At 39.0% G+C, this 15907-nt stretch overlaps 1 protein-coding gene across 1 annotated transcript; it reads right to left on the reverse strand.

Annotated features, from left to right (window-relative positions):
- Positions 1-1223: 1223 nt before the first annotated feature.
- Positions 1224-7403, reverse strand: LOC139211110 (transmembrane protein 41A-B-like). Its single transcript, XM_070841379.1, has 5 exons — positions 7036-7403; positions 3250-3400; positions 2777-2938; positions 1993-2131; positions 1224-1886 (listed from the first exon to the last, which is right to left on the reverse strand). The coding sequence occupies exons 1-5, from the start codon at positions 7173-7175 to the stop codon at positions 1651-1653; spliced, it is 828 nt and encodes a 275-aa protein (XP_070697480.1). The 5' UTR covers positions 7176-7403; the 3' UTR covers positions 1224-1650.
- Positions 7404-15907: the final 8504 nt, after the last annotated feature.

Raw genomic sequence — 15907 nt, forward strand, 5'->3', positions numbered from 1 at the left:
AACACTGATTAAAAAAAAAACAAACAGAACGATTCATTCAAACTTCAACAGTAAATCAGTTTCACTGATATCAAACAGACAAATCTTGTCATCTTCCCAAGTTTCCATATGAAACACTTTTAAAGAAACACTTAATACTAGGCTGGAAAGCTGTGTTTATATGTAAAATGTATGCTAACCTCCACTGGCTTTACACATAAATCTTTAGATAACATCTACATATGAATTATCTGCTTCTGAACACACTAAAACCCAGTAGTGTCTGAGTTTAATAGAGGGAGTCAGGTGGTAAACTTGTCCATCTTGAGCAAGTCAGCTTGCCTTATCTGCTAGACCTGCACAGAGGCCAACAGTAAAGACTCTCATTGTGCTTGGCAGCAACAAGGTGATAATGTGTGTAACTATAAATGTTTTGTAGTGCAGGCTCAGCAAAGCCCTCACTGGACGTAGGTGAGAGAGTAACTGCTGGTAATAATCATTAGGAAATGGGATGTTTATAACAGTTTAGAGACAGAACAACACCAAAGCAATTGAGTTAAGAAAAACAGCAATTTCCAGCAGTGTATTGATGTTTTAAATTAATTTTGTCTTCTGTTTGTTGAGAAGATCATGAGAGGATCACAGCTGATGTACACAGAGTTACTGTAAAACTAATCTGAGTGCAGCCACAGCTACATTAAGACAAGTGCTTTAGGGAGAGACAGAAACACCCTCAGACATCTAAAAGTTCAATTGTGCTAAAAAAAAAAAAAAAAAATCCATGCATTTCCTGGAACCATAATGGCTGCAAACTGAGTTGCTGAGTAAACGTGTACAGAAAAGAAATTAACATTCTTATCTGGCTGGTTAATTGTCTGAACTCCATAGCACACAACAGACTGTGAAATCAAGAACAAAAGCAGCATACGGAGGCAAAGGTTTGTGAGGACATCCAGTGTGTTTAAGCCAGAACACATTTCTCCATAAAAAAAAAAAGCTTCCTCTACACTGCATATTCATCACACTGAACAAATTGTTTTTAACACACTGGTGACAACTTGGCAAAATTGCAACGCATCGGACAGAAGGAAGATTTACACCTGCAGTCATGCTGGCGAGAGAAAGAAAAGCAGAACAACATCATGACACACAGCCGCTGACAGGTTACTGTATGATGGGCAGCCATGTCTTTGAAAGAGAATACAACTTCCATCATATCTCAAAATGCTGAAACTGATTATCTAGTTCGGAGAAGTAAAAAAAAAAAAAAGTATTTCTGTATTACTGTAACACCAATCATCATCACAGTATTTTCCCTATGATGTGGATTATTGCAGCACCCATTCAGCCTCAGCTTTTAAGACCATATTTTGTTTTAAATCCAAGGATTTTTAGGGTCCATCTCAGAGGATTTCCCTACACTTGTGCTCTGTGTATCACATTGAGAGATCTTTGGGAAACTGTAGTCGCACAGCCCAGTGTAACACAATCTGAAGAACAGATCATACTGTAAGTATGATCAGCCTTTGGTGTGACCTTACAGAGATCACGAGGCTGACGTGGACAAAAGGTTACATGCCTGCTGGTGGAGTTTTTTTTACCATCTCAAATCTCCAGATGCGATTTGTGTTTGGGAACCCCAACCCCGACGATTCCTGTTTAATCCCAGAATCATTGTCTCTTCCGGTCCTGCTTGATTTCAGCCTGGATGGGTCCATTACTGTCCATGTCGTCCACCTTGAGGTGAGCCTTGCCGTACTGTTTGATCAGCGCTCCGGGGACGAGAGCCATGAGGGCGATGGCCAGGAGCTGGGCCAGAGTCCGCCAGGAGAAGATATCATCCAGGGAGGAGATCTCTGACAGGATGGAGCCCGTGCGGACGCAGATGAAGTTGTAGGGGATCAACCCTGGTGGAGGAAGAAGCAGCTGATTGATGGGTGTTTGTGACTGTCTGTGTGTGTGTGGGAGTGTGTGTGTGTGTGTGTGTGTGTGTTTTACAGAGTGTATTCTCACCTATGAGCACTGAGAAGAAGAAAATGGGCATAGGGATGTTGAGGACAGGACAGGTGATGTTAAGAAACCAGTTAGGAGTCATAGGGAAGAAACGAAGGAAAAGGAGGAAGAAGAACAAACTGCTACGATTTTCCTCCACCTGACAGAGGGAGGAAAAAAAGGGGGAGGAAGGCAGATAAGATAAAAGGAAAAAGGAAAGGAGATGGTGAAGGAAAAAGAAGACAGAAGTGGTAACAGAGCGTCTCCAGATTCCTTCTTGTCTACTTACATTCTATACAGAGGTACTGACAAGACTACATAAAAGTGGAATAATTCCTAAATAATATTTCAGTTAAAAATCTAATGTCTTCCATCACTTTTTTCCATTACTGAACACTTTTTTTTTTTTAATTATGATAAGTCAGTACTGTAAAATGCAACCAAAACATGTACTATGAATGTAAAAACTTCTACTAAACCTCTTTGTTTTCACTGCTTTAAAAAAGGTGTAAATAGCGATATGTTTTTTTTTTTTATTTTATTGATCCACAGAGGAGAAATTCAGGTACTGCAGCAGTGCAAGGGCAGAAATAAGTACAGACGCAAGTAAAAAATAAATAATTAAAAATCTAATAAAATAAATATATATAAATAAGAATAGAACTAAAGGAAACCAGAATAACATATGATATGATTAATGAGTGTGTCATACACTGTGGACATTAGATGTGTGTGTCTACACTTAATTAGGTGTTAATGCCAGAGCCTCTAGCATGGCTGTCAAGGACTGAATGGAGACACCAACCTTCTTCTGCAGCAGGGCCACCTTGTCAGGGAAGACCTGGACCACATGCTGCTTTCCAAACGCAGCGGAGAGCAGGAAGCAGAATGTGGAGCCTGAAGTGGTGAGCAGGCAGGCCAACAGCAGGCCCTCCCAGGGCCCGAATATCGCACCAGCTAACATGTTCTGAAGGCGGCAGGGATGGATGGATAGATAGATGGATTAAAATCATCAGCCAAACACTGCACATCACATGTATGTATATGTGTGAAATGAGTGTAAGTGTCTGGAAACAAGATCCTGGAATGCACTGCTGCAATCACAGGAAATACGTTTGTTTTTTTTAATAAAAATTTGTCTTCATACATCAATAAGTTATGACTTGTTAAGACAGAGATGTTCTGAGCTCCATCAGGCCAAACTGTGTGATGTTTTTAGACACCGAGCTTATCATCTCTTCAGGTTTTGTCTGTGGAAGCATGCACAGTAAGACTTACCAGAAAGGAGGATCCTGGTATGGCGAAGGACTGTTTGTAGAGGTAGGCGCTGCAGAACAGCAGCAGAACATAGCTGTGATGTTCCCTTTTATAAAACTTGAGCATCTCTGCCAGCTCCCGCAGCTCGTCCAGGTCCGACGGGAACTTCAGCCTGAATGGAAAAGACACCCCATAGAACAAAACGTGGTTCCTACTCATTTTTCAGCTACACACTCAGAGGCCCTTACACATCAGTCTGATGTTAGTTGTCCTCTAACTTTTAACTGACAATGTACTTTTTCCAACAACCTACCTTCAGTTATTGATTTGCTACAATTCCCAGAATAACTCGAACAATATTGGATTTTTGAGGCCAATACTGAATATTTGGGAATTTTAAAAATCCGGTAACACCTTACGCACACAAATTGCCTAGATACAAAACTTGGACTTGTTTTTTAAAGACTTGTAACCAAGCTACATACAGAACTAAGCGAGACACATACACTAATACATTTATAGTGCATGTACAAAATTCTAATATCAGCCAATACATCAGCCTGACCAATTTATCGGTCCAGCTCTTCCTTTTATTCTGCATTTTGAGAAACAACACATGGCTGCAAAAATTTTACAAGACTTTGGAGAGAAAGAAGGGATAAGATCAGGGAGTAGGCAGCAATGTGTGTGTGTGTGTGTGTGTGTGTGTGTGTGTGTGTGTGCATGTAAATGGGAAGGTAACAGGATACATTTGATTGAGGGACAGAAATAGTTTCGCTGCCTGTAGACTTGAGCCGAGGGTAGAAAGACACACACACACACAAACACAAAAATCCCCCCCACCCTGAAACTCAAGATGCTGACTTCCTCCACCACCTGCTCTGACATTCAGCATTTCTTGCTCCTACTGGTCAGTGGACAAATATTCTCCTCTGCCATTGGTCAGCAGGCTGATGATGCGTAAGCGCTCAGACACCTGAAACTGCATGAATGTATGTACAGTATTTAAGGAGGGAAATGTGTCATCGTGGGCACTTTTAATTTTGTTTGCGCATGACCCCACAAAATATACAGTCACTCGGGGGGAAAAGACTCCTCATGGAGAGCAGGTTTTAGCTCTGAAGTCACTTCATCACAAAAGAGAACTGAGATGAAGCCAGTCCCATCGTGTTTAGTGTCAAAAGAGTTTTTAAAGCAGCCAGGGCTGCAATTAACCACTAACTATCGGTTCTAATCAAATCTCTCAATGACTTTTTGATTAATTGATAAACTGTTGTACTTAAGAAAGTATTTATAAGACTATAAAATGTTATAAAATAATGGGAAATAGCCAATCAATCAATTTTCTAGAGCCATGACATCTTCAATGTCAGAGAATGTCAGATTTATTTTACAGTGATATAAAACTGACAGTTCCTCACATTTATCAAGCTGGAACCTGCAAATGTTTGACCTTTTTGCTTGATAAATGTTTTTTTTAGCTATTAACTGATAATCAGAATAATTGACAATTAAATGTCTGACAACTAAGTAATAATTTCAGCCCTAAAAGGAGCACGAGACAACTACAGTAACAGAGATCATAAACTTTGGGCTATCATATAATGTCAAAATAAAATAACTTTATTCTCTTCATTTAATACCGTTTGTCATTTAACAAGGGTGTGCATCACAGAAAAGGAGACTAGAAAACAAACGGTTCATCCTGGGACTTCAGTGACTTAAATGTGGTGCATGTCATAATATTTAAAGGTATTGTTATTATTTTGACCACGGTGCTCCTGGTGTTACGGCGGTGGGCGTTAATGCTCCCGGTGCATCACACCTAACTGATAACTGGTGATCTGGGTCTATTCCATCTACTGGCCTGGCATCAAAAGGTAATAATTTTTTTGTTGCTGCCCCAAAGTGGTAGAGTCTTTTTTCATTGGCCCTGTAGCACTTGATTTAACCTGCATAAGTGTGTGTTCTGTGCCGTCACTTTAGGCTTTTGCAACTTTGTTGTTTCTGTTGTTGTATTTGGTTTTGTTTTCTTGTACAACTCACTCTTTATGATTTGGCTTCTATGACTTATTTGTATTGTGGTAATCACACTAATATGTCAAACTTCACGTGAATTTTTTCATCAACAACAAGGTAGCCTCCTTCTGTTCGTTACACACACACACACACACACACACACCCACACACATACACAGATAAGTCTAAACACGCATGACAAATTTCAATGGGATGCACTCACGCCACGTTTAAATGACTTGAACAGTAACAGTATAACATGGGTAATATCAATTGAATGGGTACAAACATACACACATGGGTCCTGCTCTTGGCCTCAGAGTGTCTTGGTCGGCGTTATTCTATCATCCCTAGACAACCTCACACTTGACTGTCTGGCACATTGCAACATACCACTTACACGAGTCACACACACACACATACACACTAACACAGAAAAGCACTTGAACACACTAAGAAACACACACACACACACACATTCTGAGGAGTAATATGATCATACCAAAGTGTTCTGAGAGGAGAGGGAAAGAACGGGCAGGAGGTGTAAATGTAGCACATTAAATATTTTAGTGCTATACTGATACGAGGTTATTAATGACTTCATTATTTCATTGCATTTACTTGCATTCATCCTCACAGGGATCCTATCCCAGCATGCACTGGGAAAGAGGAAGGTAAACACTATCCACTTGTGTGATGGTACCCAATCTGGGGGTCGGGGGCCCTCCAAGGGGTGCCAAGGTAAATATGAGAGGTCACATCAACCTTTTTTGACTTTCCTCTTACTTTTGCTTTTATCTCTCACTTCCTTTGTGGCTTAAAATGCTCCAAATGAAACAATCTGAGGACGAACTACTGCTCGCAATTAAATGACCACAGTCTGTGATAACAGGTCGTAAGCAGACAGTGATTCCTTGTAGGTAGTCACAAGCCAAAAGGGTTGGGGCCCAACAAATGAAAAACACTGCCACTGGAGAAAGGTCTCACAGTCATGGCTGCGGGTAATTTGGTTTCCAAGCCACCTGATTTTAACATCACTGTAGTGTAGGGAAAACCCACACCAACAAGCCACTGAGTCACTGCCAGTGGTGGAGGAAGAACTCAGATCTTGTGGATAAAAGTAGCAACGACACCTTAGTATAGAAATCCTTAACATTATGTTGTAATATTATGTTGTATTTTCAGCATTAGCATCAAAATATACTAAAGTGACAAAAGGAAAAGTACTTATTATGCATAATGGCACCTTTTAGAGTTACATAATCTATGGATTATAACCATACATGAATATATAAAGAATGTAAATACAAAGAATAATTCTAATGTACTTTATATAGTCATAATTTTAATAATCTGAATCTACAATTTCACTAAAGCTTTTAGATAATGTAGTGGAGTAAAAAAAGGAGGATCTACCACTGCTCATTGCATTACCCAAAAACTTGGACTGAATGAATGATTCCTGATGCTGTAAAGACAACAGAATGGACACTTTCTATGAACATTTTTATTGCCCAGTTTCTTTGCATGTAAAAACAAAATAAACTACTTTATAACTCTAAAAATCTAAATCAAAGTGAAAAACTATGACATTTATAATCTTCAGATTATAGAGCAATCCTGATCTAATTCAAGATGAGGTTTGAGAGACAACATTTGATGTGAATTTATAGACATGAAGATTGATTGATTGATTGATTGAACTTACTGTAGGGACTAAAAAAAAATACTACATTTAAGTTTTAATTCAGTTTTGAAAGTTGCATTGTGTCTTTCCATCGCTCCTACCGGTACTCCTGGAGGCCGCCATCCTGCCCCTCTGAGCCCGGCTGGCCGACCGTGGGTCCCGGGGGGAGATGGGTGGACAGCAGGTAGAGGTAGACACTTGCCGCCGCCACAATGGCAGCCAGACCCGCTAAGGAGCGCATGTTGCTCCCTGCTGACGCTCCCTGTTCTCCGGCAAACTCCGCAGGAAACTCAGGCTGGTTTTGAGAGAAGAGGAAAACAACAAAGCCGACGTGTCGTGGCTCAGCTGGACGACACCGGGGAAGGAGGGAGAAGCTCGCCGGGCTGCAGGCTCCTTATGACGGCTGACATTCTGGCTGAGTGTGGCAGGCGGATCACATGGCAGCCGGTGACCCACAACTTTCTTAAGGCAAAACACACTGTTTACATTTGAGTGTTACACTGTCACACTGCAGCCACTGTGCTTCCTGGTCTCTCTTTTCAGATTAGTACTTCTTCAGTGTTACAGAGACACTGACCAGCTTTTGTCTAATTTAACTGAACTTTTTTTTACAGCAGCTGTTTGTTAGGACTCTGAATATGTACTTACACAACTGTGCCACAGGGGGGCGACACGTTAAAGGCCATGAGGAGTTCACAGGAGTCAGATTATGAAAGGATACAAACACAGTGGTAGTATTAATAGATCAGGATCCTTAAAATGCATCACTCAGATCCATCACCGGCTCACCTGATAGTATAAAACAATGTGTGAAATAATGCTGACATCATGCAGGTGATGTCTAAAATAAATAATAATTCTACATACATACATAAACAAACAACAATAAGTAGTCATTTTCATCTTACTTTCATTTTTTCTTTTAAAAGGTTTTGGCTTAAATTTGACTATAAATGACTGTATATGTTATGTATTTATACAGGCATCTGTTCAATGGAGAGCAATAAAGTCAAACAAAGTCAAATTAATCTCTCAAAGCAGTAACATTGAGCAATGTAGTAGAGAAGACTGATCAACTGATTTTATCATGTATTACAAATTGCTGTCGTCTATATAAACATACATACGGTCTCCCTGATGTGAAACGCCTTATTATGATTAATGTGATATTCAAAAACAAAGTCCATTTCATGATTTATTTGCCGTTTTATTAGATTTGATATTTTTTAATAAAATGACAACATTTTGTGATGACTTCTTCAGGTTGAATGATCAAAAAAAAAGAGTTGATTTTGTGTGTTTTTAATGGCAGATTTATATGCTGCGTAATGTTATATGTAACCACTGTAATGGTACCTTTGGTCTTTCATAATTGGTATGTTACAGAACATGTAGCTTGGGCACTTGTATTTGCATGAAACCTTAACAAAACATACATACATCTAATTGTATTGAGATATAACATGCAATGGTTGACTTCAGGCTAAGAATATTCTCATGTTACATACATTTTTTAATATTATCTCCTAATAAAACTCAATCACACTATTTATCCTCTTAAAATAAAAAAATAGAAAACACAATTAAGACAAGCAGATGTATTTTATTTTCGTGTTTATTTATTCAGCATCTCTTGGCTAAAACAATTTGGGCCACATTTAGAGAGAAATTTTCAAATCTGTTTCTCCTCACGCTCATGGACCGACACCTTCCCCTGCAAAAGAGATTCAGAACATTTCATCAAAAATAAGTATTAACAGCCAAGTCGCCAAATGACGACCTCAACACACTCTGAAAAACAGTTTCCAGTTGACCCGAACTCTGAATGAATGCATGTGAGTGGCATTCACATGTTGATGAGGCGTAGACATCAGCTAAGTCTGTAAGTTTAAGCAAGTAAAGTAAATGTTTTTCAACTGACGATTTAATAACCAGAGACTTGACACTTGAAACAGACGATCCATATAGCAGAAATTAACGTTTCTGTCACATGCTGTGCAGCAGGAGCAAGCAGTAATTCTTTGGAAATGCTAATATCAGACCATGGTGTGCAGCAGTAGCACAAATAGTATGACTTTTAGAAACTAACATAAAGGTAGAATAATGTGATTATTTAAGTTTGACCTTTCATATCATCTTCATTTCCTGTCGTCGAGCTGCTCAAATCAACCCTCAGAATTTGTTGTATGGCCACTTCCTCTGGAATAACTGTAAGGTTGGAGCAGGGCAGAAACAAATCCACAACATCAAGCATGCAAGGCAAGACTCAAAGTATGTAAGTAAGACAGTCTCACAGGTACACACACAGGAATACCTTTACTGTCCTCAGGGGAACCAGTTGCCGTCGCTTTAAGCCCGACCACAAGAGCACAACCTGAGCTCAGGCTCAGTTCAATCCTCTGCCTTTCATTTTGTGATACAAATTAACGATCCTTTTAATGATCCTTTTAGCTGAAAATAAATAATAACTCACCTCTGCTATAAAACCCAGCAGCAGTAGTGTGTACGTGGGTCTTCAGGTTACTGTTTGTGGCGTCTCTGTTGTGACTGACTGATTTACCGGACCGTCAGGCCTTAGGCCGGGGGTGTCTGTGTGTCTGAAACATCTTAACAATCTACCCAGTTCACTTTTAAATAGGTTCCAAAAATCCCACTCACCCCAGGTAGCACAGACAGAGGTGGAAAACACCTTTTCCATTGTGAACACAGCACATTGACTTTAAACTGAAACTATGACTAATGAAGTTAAGATTTGTTGAGCTTATTATTTGGTTGCTATTTAGTCTGTTATATTAACTTATCTCAAACCAAAACTTTACAAATCATGGTTACAAAAAGAATTAATGAGAATAACAAAGTGTCAATTTGCCACTTGATAATAATGCCCAGCTGATGCTGCAGGCAGATAACCATCCTGTTTAGGTCTGTCTGCTTCTAGATACAGGACATCCAGTTAGTGAAAGACTGTGCTCACATCTGGCATCAACACAAGTCTTAGAAACCCTCAGGTGAACAACAGCACAGACTCATCCACGTCCATCTTCAAGAAATTCCAAAGTTGCAGACGTCTGCCTGCTTGAGTTTTGCTGGAAGGTCAGTGGGAAGGTGTCAGAGTCAAGCTGTAACCTCAGGAGGAACAATAAGCAAAAAGCAAGGTTGTATCAAACTCTTCTAATACACCTTACATTAAGTCAGCAAGAGTTCCCTATGTTTAATGACAAATAATCTGACGCTGGCAATGTGCCAGTTTTTGCATAACAATGAAAAAGACAGGATCAGTGTGCACAGCACAGTGAGTCAATAGGTGCCGGAAACTGTGTGAGAAATATCAGTGTTGTCAGATACCTGCTGTAGTAAAGGCTCACTCAGTCCTTGTATTACAGGATGATCAATGATCCATTATTATCAGTGGCAGCAACACGGCCTGTAAGCTGCATGTGGCTACAGTATAGTACATCGGTTATTTGAATGTGCGCGTGTGCGTGTGTACAAGATGGGCTGATGAGAAAAACAAGCACATTTAGTAGATGTACTTTAATCTGGTGCAGTTGCCACAAAGTAGTAGTTTACAGCTAGTAGCTTGTTCGCTGCTAATTGTCGGCTGCTGACTGAGGCGGTATGGTGGACCAGTTCCTAAAGCTTTTGTACCTATGAGTCATTTTGAACCCAAAACATGTAAAAACAGGGCAAGGAAATGAGAAAAATCTACGTCTGTTTTTGGTGTTTCATTGGTCCCATTGCGTATGTAGGATTAAGTTCTTCTTCTTGTTTCAACCATTACTGTGTTGGCATTTAGATCATGTGGTTAAACTGTCCTGACTTTTCCTTTGTCCCCTTTTTAGTTTGTTCAGCTGACATTGTTGAACATGCCTTAATATATATAGTATAGGTGTGCAGGCTAAACTAAAGCAACACGGGTCAAGTCAGGTCAATTTCTTGTATGACAAAGCATCATCATGCTTGTATGGACACTCGGTGCTATTTGATGCCATTCATTGTTTTTGACCTTAGTGAGACCTTACACTTGAACCTCAAATGGACATGCAATACAGTACAGCTGGATAAGGGGTTAGGGACTGCAAACACAGCTCCCTATCCCTGAAATATGTGTGATATTATCAGTTATCTACTCAGTGTAAAAAATAAATCAAAAAACAAAAAGCCTCAGCATGTTGAAGCAGGTCTGGAAGTCACAAGTTTGAATTACACATTAATGTGAGAATGATTATGCCCCAGTACACATAAAAAGAGTCCCGTGACTAATTTTAGGAGAAACAAATGACTAATTTCATGTTGTTTTACCTTTGAATTTGGTCCAACCCCTACAGGAACTGCATGTGTCTTCATTTGTTTGCTCAAAACCAGCGACTCAGATTCATATAAGAGTTCAGGTTTATTCATTCTCTAATACAAATCTCTAATACAGAATAAAAAGAAACATTATTGGCCGCAGTTCCTAATATATACACAAAGTCTGTTGTCGCCACAGACCAAGAAATAAAGAGAGGAAATATGGGAAGTGACACACATGTAAAACATTTACGTACCGTTTACTTACAGAGACTGCACCTACAAAATAGTGCTAGCCCAACTGGGAATAAAGTAATGATACACAAACAAATGTGCTAGACTGGAGCAATCTGAAAAATACATCTCTCTAGTTCTCAATAAGTGTTTTTAAATCAACAAATATTATAATACTGACAACCCTGATGATCTTTACATTTTACTTTTCGTCTAACCTAATCTCACCTTACACAGACATGGCTAAGTAGACCCAGCTGGTGGTACTATCTTATTCTGCATCCTGGATCACACTGTCAGAGTGAGTGACTTTTTTGTGTGTGCATTATTATTTAATAGTTCAGTGAAAAGCTGAATGTTATATTCTAGTTCTGCATCTCCCTCTGGTGGGCGATGGTAAAACTGAGCTTGTGTTTACCGTGTAAAGGTTGTGACTGGGAAGATATTTTCAGCACGCATCGATGGGAATTTGTGTACATACATACGACACATAAATTCATCATTTTATAATGAACACTGGCTAAAAGGAGAGCATAGTTATAGACTATGGGGGGTTTTGGAAAAAGGTGGATTATTTCATGATTACATTTGAAAGGCTTTTTAGATTTTCTGCGTAACTCTGCCCTTGATATGCTGTTTCTTATGCAGCCAGTGCAGTGAACATGTTCTTTTAATCATTTATTCTAGTCTAACTAACAATGTTTTTTTCTCACAAACAAAATATCTGTTATATCTGTAATTAAGTGGAACAAAAAAACAAACAAACTGGAACACACTTTTGGAAAAATAAGAAATAAAAAAAGAACACATTGTTCAAGGTTTATCATGTGATGTGTCTAAAATATAGTGGAAGTATACCAAATACCAAAAGTTCAAGAGAAGAGTTACTCAAAAAAATGACATTGCTGCAGTGTCAAGGTTTTTGTGTACTTCAGGTGAAACCAAAAGCTTGATACTGCAACAATCCCTCTGTCCTGCCATGTTTTCTAAATTCCAAATAGATAATTTTGTGGGTTTGTTGTCTATTTCTTCTTGTATAGACATGTGTTTTCAGGACTGAATATACAGACGCTCTGATGCTATATTTATGCACTGTATTAATCCACTCTAAATAAATCAGGCCTGGTACAGCCTGTCTGCACTACCTGTGAGGACCTTTAATGTCTTTCACGTCTCATGTAATTTCATAACGTCATTTAAACCTATTTCTTGGTCACCAGCTTAATTCCACTCAGCTGATAAAACTACTACTCTAATTCCACTCGTTTTTTTTTAACAATCTATCAATACTGACAGAGTTATCACTAAATCACTAATTGGCTTAGAGCTCACCTAAATTTACTGTGACAGCAATCCATTTAAAAATATTTCTCATTGTGTTTAAAAGTCAATGTGGGAGAAACTGAAAATGAGTGGCGCATTAATAGCAGATGAGTTGCGGTTTTGATTTGAAGTGAATTTTAAGTAAATGGCTCTGCAGAGTAGGATTTTAAAATTTTAAAGAAGAAAAAAAGGAATGAGATGGGAGGGGAAAGAGAGAGAAAGTGACAAAGAAAGGGGGGAAAGAGGCTTTGCATGGAGTATGGAGGAGAAGCATGGCACAGCAAAAAAGTCAGACTGTAGGTGGTAAAAGAGTGACTCTACAGATGACTGATCATCACAATATAATCAAAAAAGTTGCGTTAAAATTAAGTGACAACTCTAAATGGTCAACAGTTAAAAGCAGTTAAGTGCTGTGACACTAAACTAAGGATGTTAACTGTGCAGTTATCTCGTCTACCCAACCAAATGAAGCTGATCAGTGGAAGGACAGCTTCACACTGTTGGGACCCTCAACAAATTCTGCCATCACAATTTATTGAACAGTGATTCAATTGATGAGAAGATCAAACCACATCAGTAAACTAACGCTTTGTCACATAACTAAACATTTAACAGTGCAAAGCACTGAGTTAGTTGCATTGAGATTATTACATTATGGCTACAGTGTTCAAGCTAACAGTCTGAGGGCTAGTAGGCACATTTTGTAACACAAAAACAATGTCACACAAGGGATACTTTCTAAATTGAGGAACAAAAGTAGCAAGAAACAATCTGGACAAATTATTCTAAAATTGTACTTAACATTAGCTTTGTTATTAAAGCTCAGCCTCAAATGACTTCCTGCTTCAATAACTACAGTAGTGATAAATGGTGATGTCTACAGGTCTCCACACTTATATTGAAACACAGCTCTTTTTGCTTCAGTCTTCGACACAATGTGCTAAATGATGTAAAATACAGGGATCCTTGAGGCGATCTAACAGGGTCTCTGGTGGCCATAGTGGGGGTATTCAGCTCTTAGACACCAACAGCAATGAACAGCTGTTTTTATGTCTTTTTTCCAATGTGTCAAACATTTATGCACAAAATGTAAGCGAATTACGATTAAGCTATAGTTACAGTTAAGCAACTGAAACCTCTTAATTAAGGTCAGGAGGAGTTTGTAGATTTGATTTATGAAAATTTCCATGTTGACTAAGACAGGACTGGACATTATGCTGCCCAGTTGAGGACAAACACTCCAATACCCATTTATCACCCTTTGCACTTTTCATTGAACTATGTGACCTTCGAGCTACTCCCTTTATCGACTACATGATTGTTGCACGTAATCACTGGTTTGCAAATTAGCTCATTCTGAATTTTTCTGAGATGCTTCATAAAATTCAGCTTATAATGCAGAATTGTTGCAGTTCGAGACTGTGACTGTGTTTCTACATATCTTAATATCTTAATTAAGACATTCAGAATTTCTGCTCTGTTTCTGATTAGGAAATGAAACATTAGTGATGATACATCTAATACAGTTTTCTTTGGATGTCAGTTTGCTTACAATTCAGCTGAAATCAATTAATCAATTGTTGTTTTATAATTGAGTAATCATTCAGGTCATTTTCAAATCCTCCGTTGTGAAACTTTGAGGCTTTTGTCTGTCTCATAGGGACGTAAACTAAACATCTTGGGGTCAGACAAAAACCAACAACTTGGAGACACCACCTTGGGGTTTAAGAGATTGTGATTGACATTTTTATTTTCCTATATCCTGATAACATCTAACATCAATTTCTTTCCTTAACTATTAATCTGATGAATTACGTAATTTTACGGTAACGGCTAACACAATCCAGCTGTTGTCTATGCAGGTTAACTGAGAGGATGTTTGGAAACCTTTAGTGCAATAAGGAAAAACCTCCATGATGGCTCTAGCAAAGTTAATTCTTTCACGAGAGTGAAAAAGAGAAAAAGAGACACAAGTATCTGCTCCTCCAGTGAACACTGTGTTAAGGTCTACAGTTTAATGTGTAACTTATTTGTTGCATCAACCCAGCCTCATCGGGAGGAGGGCTCTGAGCTACATTTAGCTGCTGGGGTCCACTTACAGACTTGATACTAGAACCAGAGCCCTTGATTGAAAGAGTTGTGACAATTTGTACAACAGTGGACATGGTGAACCCCCCTCTCTGGTGATGACAGATGTATGCTGCAGATATTTAACAATGACCTCTGGAACATCATCATAGTGCCTTGCTAAAAGGTATAACAAACATAACTGGAAAAGGGGGGAGCGTTGATAATTTGCTCGTCCTGTCCAGGTAGTTTCCTAATTAGTTTATGGTCACAACCATTTCACCACAAAGTCATTCTTATAACCATTAGGATACTACCATCACGCTGGACGGTACAGAACAGCACACCGCTCTGAAAGTTGACACTCTACAGAGACTGGAAATCAGCAGTGGTGTTCTGGTAGTTGTAGATGCCATACAACACATGTAGCAAGCGTACTTTCATCTAAAACTTCATTTAAACAGACAGACAGGTGAGGATCATACCAAAACAAATGGGACGCGGGTACGCTGTGTTCTTGTGAATACCTTAAACTACACTACTAAATACCATATTGATATTGTTTACACTCAGTCTTTCTTCTACAAGGTCAGCTTGCCATCATCTACAGTTCAATGAGTAGGTGTTAGTATTTTGTAGCACTAATTCAGCAAAAACTCCAAAGATGACACATGACTCTTGCATCAGTCCTCATTCAAGAAAGTGAGATTTAACAGTCATAACATGGCAAAAGCTGAACTAGACAATGGTGTTATTACCAGATGGAGGAGAGTCTTTGTCCAAGATAGCAACACTGGGACGACAAATCTTTCTGAGAGAAGCTGTCATTCCAGACGCTTTACAGTACAATTTAATTAGTGAGTTTTTAGTTTGTCCAAAAACAAACTGTAGTTAAGTCCTGGTTGCATTTCAGTCCATTGAGAAGCTGACATCGGCAAATCTTCAGCCCAATTAGGTATTAGCAACTGTGTGGAAGATGTGTGCGTCTCATTAGTGTCCATTGTTTGGTGTCACAGCTGCTCCTAACAGCCACTTTGTGCCCCACATCACAAGTGCTGT

This window comes from Pempheris klunzingeri, chromosome 12 (genome assembly GCF_042242105.1).
Source record: "Pempheris klunzingeri isolate RE-2024b chromosome 12, fPemKlu1.hap1, whole genome shotgun sequence".
Classification (NCBI taxonomy): Eukaryota; Metazoa; Chordata; class Actinopteri; order Acropomatiformes; family Pempheridae; genus Pempheris; species Pempheris klunzingeri.

What these genes read in the sequence shown, in the direction of transcription:
- LOC139211110 (XM_070841379.1), bottom strand. Translation starts at nt 7,175, where the DNA reads ATGCGCTCCTTAGCGGGTCTGGCTGCCATTGTGGCGGCGGCAAGTGTC. An exon ending in GGCGGCCTCCAGGAGTACCG is followed by an intron (nt 3,401 to 7,035) that starts GTAGGAGCGATG and finishes TTTTCCATTCAG; the next exon opens with GCTGAAGTTCCCGTCGGACC. An exon ending in TACCAGGATCCTCCTTTCTG is followed by an intron (nt 2,939 to 3,249) that starts GTAAGTCTTACT and finishes TGCCGCCTTCAG; the next exon opens with AACATGTTAGCTGGTGCGAT.